Source organism: Embiotoca jacksoni, unplaced genomic scaffold, assembly GCF_022577435.1.
Source record: "Embiotoca jacksoni isolate LCO1_2020_lvr unplaced genomic scaffold, fEmbJac1.0.p SCAF_12, whole genome shotgun sequence".
NCBI classification, from domain to species: domain Eukaryota; kingdom Metazoa; phylum Chordata; class Actinopteri; family Embiotocidae; genus Embiotoca; species Embiotoca jacksoni.
The window spans coordinates 1-16,075 of record NW_027185252.1 but is presented as its reverse complement, the minus strand read 5'-3'; the positions used below and the strand labels follow the sequence as shown (position 1 = coordinate 16,075).

Here is a 16,075-nt window from a genome sequence, read left to right as displayed (position 1 = left end):
AGCACACGTTGCTGTCAGAGGACACAGGAAGCGGCCGCAGTGTCCTTTGATGGGTTACAGTCGGAGATCAAGTTCAGAATGAGAAGCATGCGGGGGCGGGGCAAGAGGGGAGGGAGGGGTGCTCGTCACACTTCTTTCCAGAGTCCGACTCCAGTAGAGCATTTTTTTTTTTTTTTTAATGTTTTATGGTGTTTTAAAATGATGCTCCGGGGAGATTTAAAAAAAAAAAAAATTAAATTTTTTTTTTTTTTTTTAAATCCTGACAAGAATTCTTGTCGACTATTTTTTTTTTTTTTTTTTTTTTGGGGCACAAGCACGATCAAAAACAGAAACATGTTCATGAATCAGCAGGAGGTGAACAATATTCCTGCAGGTTGTCATTAAAACTTCAGAGTTAATGTGGGAAAGGTGGCAGTAAAACAAAAAAAACACCGAAGGAGCAAATTTAACAATCAGCTACAGTTTTATGTGACTATATAAGATATGATTTAATCAAATAAGTGCAAAAATCTGCAAAATTCAGCACATACAGCAATAAAACTGTCTGTAGGAAACACATCTGACTTCTACAGGATCATTTTTCACGTGTCTCATGTCATCACAGTGAAGGACTGGTGCTGTAAGTTCATGCAGGGAAATACTCACAGGAAGGATGTAGTGACACCTGCTGGCCAACTGGTTGTACAACAGCCTCCGCCCAAAAACCTGAGACATTTTAGACACAAACATCAATGACGACTCAGGAGGTCCAAAATGTTACGTTCACAGCAGAAAGAAGAAAAAAAGCATTAAACATGAATGACTTCATTTGATTTACAACAATACTGGAAGTATTGTAGTTATAAATAAAACCGTAAACAGTTCAGAGTCTTTATATAAAGTGTCATGTTTCCTACCTGGAGACTGCCGTGATTTTTAGGTCTTTCACATCTTGATGATTTCTGCTGATTTCTGCTCAAAAAAAAAAAAAAACCTGATTCATCATGAATAGAAAATATTGATCAAAAATTACAATTAATAAACCAATTTATTTTTTTTTTTACTGTTTTTGAAAGTGATTTTCCAAATTTTATTTAACTTGCACACAAACAGTCAGATCATCAGTTACATGTGAATTTCAACAAACTGTTTTCACGCTGAATGACCGCCTGCTGCTCGGCTCGCCGTGGGACACAACAAGTACACCGCACATCTGGACGCACACCTGCAGCGACTTCTTTAATATTACAGAAGCTGATGAGTCGACGAAACTTTTAGGCGGTAGAACGACGTCAATAAAATCACAGAAGTTTGAGGGAATTCACAGGATCGATATTTATGACTTCTTTTCTTTTTGTTTTGTAATTAAGAACATGATTCCACTGAGAAGCTTTTTACTTTCAGTGTAAACTGTTTAAATGTGCGGGAGGAGCTGGAGGATGATTGAGAGCAAGAGTTTCTGAACAAAAACCCAAAACAACACCAAAAAAATAAAAACAAACCCATAAAATATTATACATAATATATATAAATATATATATATTATAATATGTTCAACAATCTTCTCAGAGTCAGTTCAGTCAGAAAACTTTTGACGGCGTCCTCTCTTGTCCTCTCTTGTCCTCTCTGATGAAGAAGATCACGACGGACCTGAAGGAGCTTCAGCTCTCGGTTTGTTTGTCGGGTCGAGAGAAGTTCCCTCGTACACGACTTTCTTCTTGATGCCTTCCTGGATCAGCCGCTGCTCCGCACGCAGCTTAGCGTTGTTCATCCTGCAGTAAAACCTGAAGGAGGAAACGCCAGAAGGTTTCCGGTCAAAAACAATACAAGTGTTTGTTCAGACGACAACAACAACAACAAAAAAAAGGAGACGAGTGTCCAATGAAAAGACGTACCAGGACCCGAGCGTGGTGAACATAAAGCCTGCAAACCCCACGTCGAAGGACCTCTTCACCCGACCTGAGGACGACAGGACAGATCAGTTAAGACACAGCAGGAGGTTTTAAATGATTTACCGTACAACAACAAAACTGGGATCAAATAAAAATGATTTCACACTTAATCATTAAACGAGCCTTTGAAATCCACAGACGTGAACACAGACTCACTGGTGGCCAGAAAGTGAAGCAGGCCGACGGCCAGAGAGCCTCCGGCTCCGTGCAGGACGGCCTCTCGGGCGCAGGGAGTGCTCTGGACGTCCAGGATCCCCAACAGCCTGAAACCCTGAAAGAACGGACAAACATTAAATCCATATTAAAATAATTAACAAATACAAGTTTGGAGATTTAAAAAAAAAAAAAAAAATCAAGCTTCAGAAATGTGTGAATGGAGGAAGTGAACTCGACGTTTACATGTGGAACAAACTCCTTTCAATAAGGTGAAAACATCTGCAGCTGGATGGCAAAAATAAGCTGATCCATGTAAAAATGAAACAAATAACAGGGTCAATGATTTACTGACACTTTTTGGAGTTTATGGTGAAATTTCTATCAGCCGAATTTTTCAGGACGAAGTCGAGTTTTAGGAAAAAATGTTTTCGCTAAAATCAGCTGCGTGTTTCGTGTCTGTACCCAAATTCACTCTTTAAGTTTCATACTTTGGAGCGAGATCTGGTCTGATTGAGAACATCCGCTATTTAACCAGTTGACTCACTAATGGAACCGCTGGCTACGTCACTCCAATTGGTCTCGTGTTAACTGAGAACACCGTTAATTCTCGCGATATTTAAAGTGTGTTAAACCTTGAGCGAACCATGTTGACCTTCTGAAACACTTCCTACTTGTGTTTCCATTCAAACAACGTGAAGTGACTCGCAGCTCTTACCTTCTTCTGACTCGCCCCCTCTTCTCCCGACATTTCTCCGCTGCGTTTGTTTCCCTTCTGTGAAAATTTAAACTGAATTTCTGGAGGAAAAATCCTCCCGAACAAACATTTTCAGATCCGCGACGCCTCTGCGCATGCGCAGTTACGCGCCGATTGAGTCCTTCCGTTAAATAACAGCCGACTCGAAAAGAAGATACGGACGATGTGTAGTTCCGGCAGAGATCAGTAGAAATCTATGTATACTAAACTTATCATTTAAAAAAATAAATAAAAGTCATAAAATTAAGTTACTTGGATGGAAGACTGTTCTCATTTTGTCTTTTCTTTTATTCAAATTATTTGTGTGTGCACTAAGGGATGAACCAGATTATTTTTTTTAAAGGAAAAGAAGGAGTTAATTAATGACATCCACGGTTGAAACTCAAGTAAACCTGAGTCATACTTTGTCATCTTAACCCACTGAAACAATAATCCTCACAGGAATTAATGTGGCAGAGGACAGGATCAAAGTATAAAATGAACAATGTCCGACAGGAAGCCAGCATGTCACAGTGATCCCTTTTTGATAAAAACAAGATTATTTCACGGAGAACAGCAGAATAACTACCTGATAGTCTTCATCCTGTTGTGATGGCAAGTATGTTTTTCCACAACAAGCTCTTCTGATAAACAAAATGACATCAGTTTTTAGAGTTAGTTTGAGTATTACAATAAAAATTTGACAATATACAATATAATGTGAAAAGAGTGAAGACTTGATAAGCCATAGATTATGAACAGCTCCTTTAAGATAATGTCAAATATAGGTATTATATTTGTTTTTAAAAAGGGGAGGGAGGGTGGGGGGGGGGGGGAGTAAAACAAATAAATACTGCTTAATTTTAGGAAAACCATCTAAACTGATATATTTAATTTTGAGGGATATTACACAGAGAGGACTTCTGGTGCATTTTATATAAACTGCAGAGATGATGGTGAAGCACAGGTGGTGTTTCATTGAACAATGATTTGCCTGATGGAAAACCTTAGTTCCCATACCGGGAGTCGAACCCGGGCCGCCTGGGTGAAAACCAGGAATCCTAACCGCTAGACCATATGGGACCTGGAAACAGGTGATGTCAGCTCCGGGAAAAAAAGAAATGGAAAAAGAAGGTCTTCTTTTATCCATCTGTCTTCCTGACAGGTGACATGAGTGTAACAGGATGTGCAAAATTACTCAGACCCAGATTTAATCCTTCTGGGTAAATAAAGATTTAACTGTGTTTCCTCCTTTCAGGGTTGAAGCGGTGTGACATTACATCCGTCCTGGACACCAGACTCCTGTCAGCTGTATAAAGACTGAGCAGGTCAGCTGACCTCAGCACACCGCCTGCAACACACCACAGAGGTAAGTCAGGCTGCTTTAAATCATGAATTATCTCAGATGCATTTATTTATTATTTACATTTAAGTAAATAAAATAAACTATCTTTTAAACTGTTTTAGTTTTTTTTTAATTCAGAGTTATAAATTTAACAACTGAGCTCTATTTTTTAAGGGTTTACAGGTTCCCTTATTGACTTCATTAATGGTTAATAGGTATATTAATGTGTTATACATGGGTTTACAGGTTGTGTGTTTTTTTTACTTATGTCTATGTGTGTAATTGGCTCAGATTCTTCCAGAAGGTCAGGGGTCAAACACTTCTTTAGAGCCTTTTTTTATTTCTTTGTATTTATACTTATATATATATATGTACATATATATATATATATGTATAAAAAAAATATAGTTTCTTATTCAGTCTCCTTAGTTTAAGTTTTATTATTTAACTGTTTTATTAAATATTTTCTAAATGAAGAACGTGCTAAATGAAGTAACAGATTAAAGGACTATCACACCCACTTTGTGACCCTGCAGGACGATGGAGCTGGTCCTGATGCTGAGTTTGTTTCTGGGAGCCTCATCTTTCCTCTGGCTTTCGGCTCCAGCAGGTAAGAGAACAGTTGATCTAAAAATTTAAAAAAAAGTTTGATTTTCCCATAAAAGAAAACCGATTTTTCACAAATCATTTAACATTTTCTTGAAAAAATAAATCTCCAACTTTAATGGAAAGTTATGGCAAAAAGGGCCGTTTGTTATTAAAGAAAAGCCACTTTTAAAAATGTTTAAGATATTTAATTTTCCTAAATGTGAAATAAATAGCTTCTTTTCATGTTGTGTATGAACTATAATATCAAAAATGTGAAATGACATTGAAAGAAGAAATGCAAGTAAACATTAAGCATTAAAAAAAAAGTAGCAGAAGCTCTTCAGCTGGAGCTAATTCGTCACCAGGGACTCTGAATGTTGAATATTAACCATCAACACCTTCGTGTCCAGCTGCCTTCCAGCTGCCGCCCTGCCAGCTCATCAACCAGACGGTGTCTCTGGAGAAGGAGGGCTGCCCCAGGTGTCACCCGGTGGAGACAACCATCTGCAGCGGACACTGCATCACCAAGGTATTGTGGGTAATGACACACAAAATAAAATATTCGACTGTGTGGGGAAGTATTATTGTTGATAACACATTAAGAGCATTAAGAGTTTTTTACACTTGATAAAGAAATATTGATGCTGTTTGTAAAGTCTGTATTTCCTCTGAATGATAAGAACATTATAGAAATATTAACCAAATAAAAACACTTTATTTAATGGGCTGAATGTTAATTAAACCTAATATATCTAATAAATCGTGCTATTATTCACACGTTTATTATGTCATTGTATTTTCACACTTTCAGTTCTCAGTGAAAAGATAAGCAGCAGTCTGGTTTCCTGTTTTTTTTTTTTTATCGGCATCGGTAAAATCTGTCAGATGAGTTTGTGTTGCTATAGCAACCGTCCAGCGACAATGCACCACTGCGGATTTACCAAAAAAAAAACTCACCCTACAATATTCAGCCATCATTTAATCCATGTTATTTATAAAGTTCTGTTTTGGCTTTGACATTCTCATTTAATGACATTTTTCTTGGGTTCATTTGACGTTTGGCCAAATATTTGGCCTTTTTGAGGCCTGATGTTGCCCACTCTTCGTATCGCAGTATCGCACGATATCAATCACGTTTCGGAAACCTCGTTATTTTGGGCTTCCTCTGCAGGACCCGATCTTCAAGATACCGTTCAGCAACGTGTACCAGCATGTGTGCACGTACCGCGACGTGCACTACAAGACGTTTGAGCTGCCCGACTGTCCGCCTGGCGTGGACCCGAGCGTCACCTACCCGGTGGCCACGAGCTGCCACTGCGGGCGCTGCGCCATGGACACGTCCGACTGCACCTTCGAGAGCCTGCAGCCCGACTTCTGCATGAATGACATCCCCTTCTTCTATTAAGTCTCCAGTAGCAGCAGCTGAACCACATCTGTGCACATTATATATAATGTATAAAAAACATCCTGTCGTTTATCATCAACTGCAGTAAAAAAATGAAGACCGTTGTATCTGTCGTGCAACTAAAGATAGAAAATAAACGTCTAATATTTCTTTGAACTTCTCGGCCTCTTCGACTCCATCGTTCCACCACTGAGGCGGTGATTTTACTTTCGATAGAAAAATATGGTTATAGAATAAGGACACTGACAAATATGAATTGTTAGATTCCTTGTTGATATTAGTTTTAATTTAAAATTGCAAAATTACAGACGTAGCTGTGCAGTGAAATTTAAGAGGGATGTCGTCTCTTCCATTCTTCCAATAGGAGGTTCTTCCATTATAACTCTTTTCACATATTTTTATGTCAGCGTGACGGCGATAGCCAAAGCCTTACGTTCCATCCTATTTCTGTAAAATGCGATATCTCAGTGACACCTTCGTTTCTTCAAGTTTGGCACCAACGTTCACTCGGTCCGAAGGACTCAAGGATTCTCATGATCGCATTATATGAGGGAACACAGGTGGGAGTTTGTTTACCTCACTGCAATGTTCGAACAATGGATGTAAACATGAAATGGATATTGTGGATCTAATTTTTTTTTTTTTTTAAATACACGTAAAATGAGAGGCAGAGTATTCACACCGAGCTGACGTCTTCAGTGTTTCTTTTCGTGTCGGTGCGGACTTTGACGTTTTCGTCCTTTTTTGCCGTAATGCAACAACGCAGGCAGGCGAGCAGCTTGTCTGCAACCCCTTTCTTCATGAAAACATACAGAACCAAATTCACAAGAGGGCTGAACTGAAGGAACGATAAGGCTAATTTGTTAGCGTGTTCTAATATAAAAAATAAATCTCTAGGTGTGCGTAACACGTGCAGGAGGAAAAGGACCGTGGGTAAGAACAGCACCACCACTAAAGTTCCCACAATTCTGCGTTTTTCTTTCACAGAGACGGAAATGGCAGCAGATAAAGCTTTGAGGGTCCCGGCTAAGGAGAAGAGGAGCAAGGGGAAGGGCAGGAGGAAGAAGACCAAGCTGCTAATACATCTGTAGAGCAAGTCAGAGTTTAGCAGTGTAACGAGGAAATGGATGAAACATAAGGCCCAGACTGTAACGGAGACCAACACAGATTGCATGATGCTTCGTCGGAAGCGGTACCACAGCGGCCAGGCGATCACCAAATACCTGCAACAAAGGACAGTCAGAATATAATTTTACAATGGTTTTTTTTTTTGTTGTTGTTGTTTAGAGGCGTCCTTGCACATTTACCTTTCCAGGGCGACACACACCATGAAGGCCACACTGGCCATCACACCCAAGTAGTGGATAAGTGAAGTGACAAGGATCAGAACAAGGTTGCTGGGCTTTGCCAAGAAGATCCCATTGCAGAAAATCTGGATGAAGTCGGACATCAGGAGATTGATGACGTAGACCGGTGCAACATGGTCGTTGCGTACCTGCAGTTGATGAGAAAAAAAAAGCAGCAGGGAGTATAAAGCCACATCATATCATGGTAAAGCGTGAAATAGACACGCAGGTAAACTATAGCAAAATGTGAAATAGACACACGTGGTAGTTGCACATTTTCTACCAAAGAACAGAGGAAACAAAAGAGTTTCTTTGGGCGGTATTAGGAGGGAGGACGGGTAGCTCAGACAGGTCAAAGCGTGGTTATTTCATGTTTTTCTGTAGTGGACCCGTGTGCCTATTTCACGTTTTGCCGTGATACTCGGTTGCATGCAGAGTGATTTGTCTATCATCCTCAAACATTTTCCACACAGAGTTTTCGGCGAGTGAACGGCAACAGTTACTGCTCTGATGCAGATTTCTACATACAGGAAAGATGATTCATTCTTTACTTACCAGTGAGCCCAGAGCATAGATGGCCAAAAAGGTCAACGGGCAACCAACGCAGATCACAGTCCATGCAATCACGTATGAGAAGGCTGGAAGATCATTCGTCAAACCGTAAATGTTAAACTTTTGGAAGATGGTATAATATTCATAATCATAATAGTCGTTGTAATCATAGTAAAAGGTGTCATTCCAGAAGTAGATGTCGTCGCTGGAGTTATCCATTCCTCTCAGGGTAACCTATAGAAAACAAAAGAGCAGGTGTGTCACCCTTTTTTCCTTTTTACCTAAATCACTATTTACACCGTAACAAAGAGCAGCAGACGTGACACTAAAACAGAAGAAAACATGCACTTTGAGTGGAAATACATAGAAAGCAAAACGACACATGTACACTAAATTACTGTCATCCGTGGAACAGATCAAATTACATATTTACTTATAAGTGGAACATAGAAACAAGGTTTTATTTCTACGCAGGATATGTAAACATCACCTGCAGAGGTTAAATTACAAGCATCATTGATGCTACAAAGTAAAGTAATAAAACAATAAAACGTACCAGTTCGGTGTTGCTGTGCAAAGTGATTGCATCATATCATCATCATCTTTCAAACAGCCCCGAACAGCTGTGACGGGGACAAACATTGCTCAACTCAGCTTCCTCTCCCTCTTCCCATTCCTCTCCACAATTAACACTTATTTTTTGTATCTGAGGCGAGTCAATTAGTTTTCATACTCAAGGTGTTTTATATATCTACGTACTGTGACTGTAAGTTTTCATATGCTATTTCTGTGTTGCAGCAGACTGGACTAGTTGTTGTTTGAAACTAATTTACCTTAATTCTGAAAATAAACCAAAATTCCAATGAGGACTTATTCGTCTTCCTTTTATTGGTGTAGTGGCCACAGTGACGGTTTCCAGTAATGAAAACTTAAAAAACTGTGTTAGAAATAATGTGTATTTATCCCCAATGTGAAAACATCACATAATATTTGATCTATATTGAGACAAGTGTTATCAGAGTTCAAGTTTTTTGGGGAAATATGATGTACATTTCCTGCTTTTAATGGTCAGTTGACGTGTGGTTTCATCACACCCAGCTCTTCCTCTGATATTTCCACTGAATATGAACAAAACTGTTTCACCATTAAGCTTGAATAAGGGCCTCAGTGAAAGATGTTTTCCTCATTAATGCCCTGAATGACATAAAACACTTAAAATTAAAACAAAAACAGGCATTCATTTACAGTGTGTGCCCTCGTGACTCCAAAACGAAGACTCAAGAGTTTAATTATAACCTGCAAGAGATGTAATCTCATCAATGTCACCCAAAACAGGGGAAACACACATCAATCATGAGCATTTTCAAAAGATACATCAGGCTTATAGGTATGGACCTTTAACTCATTTAATTTTTCCACTATCACTGTAGTATGTGATAGAAAAAAGGCATGTTTACATTACATTGTTTCAGTAATATTGGTTACCTTGCAGCACAAGAAAAATGTATCCTGGACCGGCCCCCAAAAATGTCCCTGAAGTGGGAACTGCAGCACGACAACCAAGAAAAGGGAAAGAGACAAAGTAGCGATGGGCACTTTATTTACACTTTATTTTTTTATTGAAGTTGAACAAAATGCATCTCCATGTATATGCTGTAATGTTTCATACTGTTGATGTGCTGACATCATCGCTGCCCATTGCGCAGCGACACAGAGAGGCCAGAAACTTGTCCACAGTCCCTTTCCTGATGAACACATAGAGAGCCACATCCACAAGAGGACTGAAGTTCACAAAAATTAAACTCACATCTAGGAAGACTTTCTTTCCATCTACCAGGGACCAAATAACACGGGGCAGGAAGAGCAGGATGTAAATAAGCAGCACTGTGACCAAGATGGCCACGATTCTGCGTTTTTCATCCAGGGAGACACTGCGGGTGGTGGACAGGGCTTTAACCGTCCCACACAGAAAGCACGTGAGAAGTGGGAGGGGAAGGAGGATAAAGACGATACCAATAGTTTCCGTGATGTTAAAGTCAATCGAGAAGTAGAAAGTGAGGAGATAGAAGAGAGGAAGGGTCCAGACCACGGCACAGACTGCCAAACAAACCTTGTAGGGTCGTCTGAAGCGGTACCACAAGGGCCAGGCCACGACCAAATACCTGAAAAGATGAGACTTGCTTAATGGTCTCTGAGGAGAACCAGTTTGTGTACCAATAAAAAAGGGTAAGACACATAAGTATCTACGCACAAACTGGGTGAGACAGATCGTTACCTTTCCAGGGAGATGCAGACCATGAAGCCAACGCTGGCCATCACACCGACAGTGTAAAGGTAAGTGGATATTTGACAGAGCGTCTGGTAACTGGTCGCCACCCAAACAAGCATGCAGCAGAGCTGAAGGAGGTCGGAAACGAGAAGGTTGATGACGTAGATCGGAGCGACGTGATCGCGCACCTGCAGGAAAACCAGGACAAAGAGGTTTTAACATCCACTGAACTTCTCTTCAATACATGCCATCTTGCTCTGCTTGGAAAGTGCAAAAGGAGTTGTGCATTTTTCATGAAACTACTTGGTGCTGACAAAAATATTAGATGATACAAAAAAAATTTTTGCTTGCATAATAAAGACACAAAAATAACTTCATAATTAAGTGCCATTAACAGTTTAAGGGAAGGCTGTACACAACACATACAATATAAAAAATAAATTGAATGCACACACCAGAGAATAAACTGCGAAGATGGCCACAAGGATCAAAGGAAAGCCGACGCTCACGATGAACCATACCAGCACATATCTGATGTATCCAAGTTCGACTGTATAACAGAAGAATCCTTGGTTTTGATCGATGTCGTCGATATGATCATCTTCGTAAAAGCTGGTGGTGGTTCCGTAGTTGTAGCTTTGGTCCTGTGAGGTGTTGTTCATGAATTTTGCCATTCTGTAGTATGAAACCTGTTTTGTTTTTTTTTTGGAGGGGGGGGGGGTTAGAAAAATAGCAAAACATTTGTATTCTGTTGGAGGAGTTGAAGTATCAGTGGAGGTTTGACAGCAGGCAGGAAGCAGCTCCCTTCAAACATCATTTGTTACCGAGGCCAAAGGCCAACGTGGCCGCCAGCGGCATCACGGCCCAGATCAGCCCCAGCTTCGGGTCGTACACCGTCTCTGCAGTACCGATGATGAAGGTCCCGCCGACCCACGTGGCTGCACGGAGCACATCGGGCAATATCAAGCAGAGGGAGGGAAATGCATTATTGATCAACGGCAGTGGGACGACAACAATAACGACCGCGTGACCTGCGTTAAGGGAGCTGTGCCTTTGTGCCAAATCAGGACAAAACGCACAGAAACGGGATATCTCTTGGTGAGTGGTGTTGTATGCTGACCTCACACAGGTTATATATATATATATATATATATATATATATATATATATATATATATATATATATAACAAAGGAAATCAAACTAATATAATAATCACATAGTCACTGCAGAAAGAACACAGACCCGTTCACCAGTTGTTGTCTGTGATTCTTATTTTAAATGAATAAAATGAGTGTTTTTTCCCCTGATGGAGCCCGAGAGGATAAATTGCCAAAATCCAGCAGACAAGAATCCATGCTGTCAAAAAGGTTTCATGAAAAAAAAACTGTTTGAAATGAGATATTTCTGTTTTCTATTTGTAATAAATTTGCACAAAAAAAAATGCTGCAGACTGATGTGAATAAAGGACCGACCTGTTGTGGTGAAGATGCCCACCACCAAGCTGATCTTCCTGTCTCCCAGCAGCGCCATGTCCGCGTGGTCCGCCCGTGTCCTGCTTTCATCCCTCTTGGCTTTGATGGACGCCCAGATGCCGATGCCGAGCACCAGCAGGTAGAATATGATGGTGGCTACCAGCCCGGGGATGTTGAGAGCCATGCAGACGGTTCTCAGGAGAGCAGCAGAGTGCAGGCTGCAATTGATATTTGCTCAACCTCAATCACTGGTATCACGCCCATTGTCGTTAAGCAGAGTGGGTGTGGCTGCTCTGTGGCTGCTGTGGCGACCTCAGGCCGGGCTGCTACTTCCTAAGGATTCTGTGGAGTCTGCACTACCGCCAGCACAAAGCAGGAAAAAGGAGGCGGGGTTAAAGGACCTCCCTGACATCACCGGGCTGCAGCTGCACCACTCTACACAGACACTGTTCATGTAGACACATACACACATATATGTACAGTTGAAACCAGAAGTTTACATACACTGTGCAAAAAGACACATAACACTTTTTTTCTCACTGTCTGAAGTTAAATCAGACTTACCTCTCCTGTTTCAGGTCCGTTAGGATTACCAAAATTATTTAACTTTTGCTAAATGTCACAATAATGAGAAAGAGAATATTTTAGAGAATTTTTCATTACTTTCTTCAAGGTCAAAAGTTTACATCCAGTTCCTTAGTATTTAGTAGCGTTGCCTTTGAACTGCATGACTTGGGTCAAACGTTTTGGGTATCCTTCCACCAGCTTCTTACAGTACTCTGCTGGAATTCTGGCCCATTCCTCCTGACAGAACTGGTGGAACTGAGTCAGGTTTGTTGGCCGCCTCGCTCGCACACGCCTTTTCAGATCTGCCCACAAATTTTCGATGGGATTCAGGTCAGGGCTTTGTGATGGCCACTCCAAGACATTGACTTTGTTGTCCTCAAGCCACTTTTTAACTATTTTGGCAGTATGCTTAGGGTCATTGTCCATTTGGAAGACCCATTTGCGCCCAAGTTTTAGCTTCCTGGCTGATGTCCTGAGATGTTGCCTTAATATTTCCAGGTAATGTTCTTTCTTCATGATGCTGTCTATTTTATGAAGAGCTCCAGTTCCTGCTGCAGCAAAACAGCCCCACAACATGATGCTGCCACCTCCATGCTTCACAGTTGGGATGGTGTTTTCAGGTCTACAAGCTTCCCCCTTTTTCCTCCAAATGTAACGGTGGTCATTATGGCCAAACAGCTCCACTTTAGTTTCATCAGACCACAGGATATGTCTCCAGAAGTTAAGGTCTTTGTCTTGGTGTCTTTTTGCAAACTGTAATCTGGTTTTTTTTTATGTTTCTTTAGGAGTAATGGCTTCTTTCTTGCTGAGTAGCCTTTCAGCCCATGTCGGTGCAGGACTCATTTTACTGTGGATAATGACACTTTCTTACCAGCTTCAGCCATCATCTTCACAAGGTCTTTAGCTTTTGTTCTGGGGTTGATTTGCACATGTCGAACCAAAACACGTTCATCTCTGGGACACAGAGCCCGTCTCCTTCCTGAGCGGTGTGATGGCTGGACATTCCCATGTTTATACTTGCGTATAATTGTTTGCACAGATGAACGTGGCACCTTCAAGCATCTGGAAATTGCACCCAAGGATGAACCAGACTTGTGGAGCGCCACGATTCTTTCCCTGATTTCTTTGCTGATTTCTTTTGACTTTCCCATGATTTCAAACAAGGAAGCAGAGTGTTTGAGGTGTGGCCTTAAAATACATCCCCAGGTGTGCCTTCAATTAACTCACATGTTGTCAGTTAACCTATCAGGAGCTTCAAAAGCCATGACATCATCATCTGGGCTTGCCCACGTTATTTAAAGACATAATACTTTTGGTGTATGTAAACTTTTGACCTCAAAGAAAGTAATATAAAATTCTCTAAGAAATTATCTTTCTCATTATTGTGACATTTAGCAAAAGTTAAATAATTTTGGTAATCCTAACGGACCTGAAACAGGAGAGGTTTAGTCTGATTTAACTTCAGACAGTGAGAAAAAAAGTGTTATGTATCTTTTTGCACGGTGTATGTAAACTTCTGGTTTCAACTGTATATATATATCAACATATATACACACATACATACCTACCTATTGAAAAATCGTCTTGAGTTCCAAGCACCAATAACAACAACAAAAAATGACTGCCTCTCTCATAAGTGATCAAGAACCTGTTTTCTATTTTTACATCCTTGTTGTTACATGCCCATCATCCTTTGAATGCTGGAGTTTCTGGAGCTTTTGTTTGTTCAGTTGTGTTTGGTGAAACACGTTTCGCTGCATTGAACGTGTCTAAAAAAACAAGTCAGTTCATGTTTTTCTTTCATCAGTTTAGATCAACAAAACTCCACAAAACCAGATGGTCCAGATTCATTCTGAAGTCTCTGCTTCAGTCTGTTGATCTTTATCGCCCACGTTACATTAAGAAACAGTCAAACTACTGATCAATAACAATTCAACAGCCACTGATTGTGATTCTGCTCCATTTCTACCTGGTATTAATGCACATTTTCTATTGGAATATCTTGTATGAATTGCAAAGGATAAAAACCCTGTTACATGATTTTTGTGTGTCTGTAGTTCAGAAATGTTAAACACTCGAATTAGAGCAGATTATTTCAGCTCTGGCTGTGGTCATGAAGGAATTATTAGAGATTACATTAACCCACATTTATATTAAAAAAAAAACAACAGTTCTTTAAATCTTCTTTTAACTTTGATTGCACAACATTTAAGGATAAAAAAAAAATACTGTGGGACACTATTAAAGAACTCCCCACTTTATTGTCAGTCATTGTATTCAGAAATCAAACAATGAGACAAAAATATACTGCAAGTATCACAGTAAAAATGAATACAAATAATCAAAGACTTGTTATTATAAAGGGAGGTGAAGCTATTGTTGACGCTCACTTGGGAAAATACGACTGTTAAAGGACGACATGGGTAAAATACAAGAAGATAACAAGAAGAGTAAAAAATAGTGTTTTCAATACAAATGTACATTTTTTACAATTTAAAAATCACACCTCGTGTTAACTTCAGTTGATTGTGCTCCTTTTATTCGGTCTTTATTTTGAAGTGTAATGCGGTGGCGAGGCAGCGGGGACCATCGCTGTGAAGAGGACAAACTGAAAACAACCTTTCTGCGTCGGAGTCGTGAGCGTTCGGCGGTTTGAAACGTTAGAAGGAGGTTGACGGAGGATTCATCCAGACGGAGGTTTGAAAGACGGACAACGTCTTCTGGATTCCAGTCAAGCAAATCACATGTATAAAAAGATGTTGGTGCAGCAGGAGAGGGCGGGGTCTCTTCTCATTACGGTTGAGGTTTCTTTCAGATTTTTTGCATCTCTTGAACTCTTGATTGATGTTCGTTCTCGTCTCGGTCGGTAAGAAGGACAGATTACGGTTTCATCAGCTGGAAACAGCTGGATATCTTTTCTCCTCTCTCCCGCTGATTCAGTCCATGACTTCTTCCTCTCCGACCGTCTTGCCGTTCCTCCTCATCTCTTCGTCTCCGTCCCCGCTGCCCGTCTCCGGCCCCGGACTCGGCGGCAGCTCCAAGTCCTTGGAGCTGCTGGTGCTGGCGGCTCTGGCGATCCTGGTGAGCGTCTGTTCGTACGGCGAGGGCAGGTAGACCATGAGGAACACGCCGTCCGTCACGTCCTGCTCGGAGCTGGAGCTCGGCAGGTTCTGCCGCCTGCTGCGCCGGATGGAGGACAGCAGCTCGCAGTTCCTCTCCGGGTCCTGCAGGTCCTCCAGAGCGATCACGTTGGCCAGTCCCAGCTTGCCGCTGAGGTTGAAGCCCCGCCTCCGGCGCCACACCAGGAAGCCGAGGATGCTGACGACGACGAGGAAGAAGGAGACGGTTGCTACGACGATGTAGGTGATGGATCTAGCACTGATGAGGGCCTCTCCTGAGCTCTGGCCCTGTGAGGAAGACACCAAACCCTTAGACTTTATTTTGTGAGAATATAATAAAACATGTTGCAGAGCAGTTTGTACTTTAGACAAAGTCAAAAACTAACTAAATAATAAGAAAGAAGGTGAAGTGTTAAATATAAATAAGGTATTAAAAAGTAAGATTCAACCTGATATATATATATATATTCATATACAGGTTACAGGTACTTCAGCTCATTTATGATTCAGTATAAAGGTGGTTTTAAGGTTTTAGCTGCTAACAAACGTGCAGAAAATAAAACATGAAACCCAGAAGAAATAAATCAACG

The 16,075-nt window shown here is 40.8% G+C and overlaps 5 protein-coding genes and 1 non-coding gene across 6 annotated transcripts; 1 reads left to right on the top strand and 5 right to left on the bottom strand.

Moving 5' to 3' along the window:
* Positions 1-1,008: 1,008 nt before the first annotated feature.
* cox20 (cytochrome c oxidase assembly factor COX20) lies at positions 1,009-2,969 on the bottom strand. The gene is made up of 4 exons (XM_069144140.1): positions 2,803-2,969; positions 2,088-2,202; positions 1,875-1,938; positions 1,009-1,763 (listed from the first exon to the last, which is right to left on the bottom strand). The coding sequence occupies exons 1-4, from the start codon at positions 2,833-2,835 to the stop codon at positions 1,619-1,621; spliced, it is 357 nt and encodes a 118-aa protein (XP_069000241.1). The 5' UTR covers positions 2,836-2,969; the 3' UTR covers positions 1,009-1,618.
* Positions 2,970-3,831: 862 nt separating this feature from the next.
* trnae-uuc (transfer RNA glutamic acid (anticodon UUC)) lies at positions 3,832-3,903 on the bottom strand. Its single transcript has one exon. It is a non-coding gene; the product is annotated as a tRNA-Glu (tRNA).
* An 802-nt stretch (positions 3,904-4,705) lies between these two features.
* Positions 4,706-6,266, top strand: LOC138195076 (gonadotropin subunit beta-2). The gene is made up of 3 exons (XM_069144139.1): positions 4,706-4,775; positions 5,164-5,282; positions 5,925-6,266. Exons 1-3 carry the CDS (start codon positions 4,706-4,708, stop codon positions 6,156-6,158), a joined length of 423 nt encoding a protein of 140 aa, XP_069000240.1. The 3' UTR covers positions 6,159-6,266.
* A 568-nt stretch (positions 6,267-6,834) lies between these two features.
* Positions 6,835-8,275, bottom strand: LOC138195029 (G-protein coupled receptor 4-like). Its single transcript, XM_069144093.1, has 3 exons — positions 8,060-8,275; positions 7,466-7,653; positions 6,835-7,381 (listed from the first exon to the last, which is right to left on the bottom strand). Exons 1-3 carry the CDS (start codon positions 8,273-8,275, stop codon positions 6,835-6,837), a joined length of 951 nt encoding a protein of 316 aa, XP_069000194.1.
* Positions 8,276-9,659: 1,384 nt separating this feature from the next.
* Positions 9,660-12,002, bottom strand: LOC138194963 (G-protein coupled receptor 4-like). Its single transcript, XM_069144016.1, has 5 exons — positions 11,800-12,002; positions 11,150-11,263; positions 10,781-11,014; positions 10,332-10,513; positions 9,660-10,218 (listed from the first exon to the last, which is right to left on the bottom strand). The coding sequence occupies exons 3-5, from the start codon at positions 10,997-10,999 to the stop codon at positions 9,720-9,722; spliced, it is 900 nt and encodes a 299-aa protein (XP_069000117.1). The 5' UTR covers positions 11,000-11,014; positions 11,150-11,263; positions 11,800-12,002; the 3' UTR covers positions 9,660-9,719.
* Positions 12,003-14,604: 2,602 nt separating this feature from the next.
* On the bottom strand, positions 14,605-15,774 carry LOC138194962 (uncharacterized; the record flags this gene model as incomplete). Its single annotated transcript, XM_069144015.1, is given in 1 exon segment — positions 14,605-15,774. A coding segment is annotated over 1 exon segment (472 nt), but the record flags the coding sequence as incomplete, so codon positions are not given.
* Between the last annotated feature and the right edge of the window lie 301 nt (positions 15,775-16,075).

Bases quoted from the DNA above. Each gene is read 5' to 3' on its own strand.
- cox20 (XM_069144140.1), bottom strand. From the start codon at position 2,835: ATGTCGGGAGAAGAGGGGGCGAGTCAGAAGAAG. The intron at 1,939-2,087 runs GTGAGTCTGTGT...TGTCGTCCTCAG, and splicing joins GCTTCACTTTCTGGCCACCA to GTCGGGTGAAGAGGTCCTTC. The intron at 1,764-1,874 runs GTACGTCTTTTC...TTCCTCCTTCAG, and splicing joins TTCACCACGCTCGGGTCCTG to GTTTTACTGCAGGATGAACA.
- LOC138195076 (XM_069144139.1), top strand. From the start codon at position 4,706: ATGGAGCTGGTCCTGATGCTGAGTTTGTTTCTGGGAGCCTCATCTTTC. The intron at 4,776-5,163 runs GTAAGAGAACAG...CTTCGTGTCCAG, and splicing joins CTGGCTTTCGGCTCCAGCAG to CTGCCTTCCAGCTGCCGCCC. The intron at 5,283-5,924 runs GTATTGTGGGTA...CTTCCTCTGCAG, and splicing joins GCGGACACTGCATCACCAAG to GACCCGATCTTCAAGATACC.
- LOC138195029 (XM_069144093.1), bottom strand. From the start codon at position 8,275: ATGGATAACTCCAGCGACGACATCTACTTCTGGAATGACACCTTTTAC. The intron at 7,654-8,059 runs GTAAGTAAAGAA...CATCAACTGCAG, and splicing joins TCTATGCTCTGGGCTCACTG to GTACGCAACGACCATGTTGC. The intron at 7,382-7,465 runs GTAAATGTGCAA...CCTTTGTTGCAG, and splicing joins GTGTGTGTCGCCCTGGAAAG to GTATTTGGTGATCGCCTGGC.
- LOC138194963 (XM_069144016.1), bottom strand. From the start codon at position 10,999: ATGGCAAAATTCATGAACAACACCTCACAGGACCAAAGCTACAACTAC. The intron at 10,514-10,780 runs GTGTGTGCATTC...GTTTTCCTGCAG, and splicing joins TCTTCGCAGTTTATTCTCTG to GTGCGCGATCACGTCGCTCC. The intron at 10,219-10,331 runs GTAACGATCTGT...TCATCTTTTCAG, and splicing joins GTCTGCATCTCCCTGGAAAG to GTATTTGGTCGTGGCCTGGC.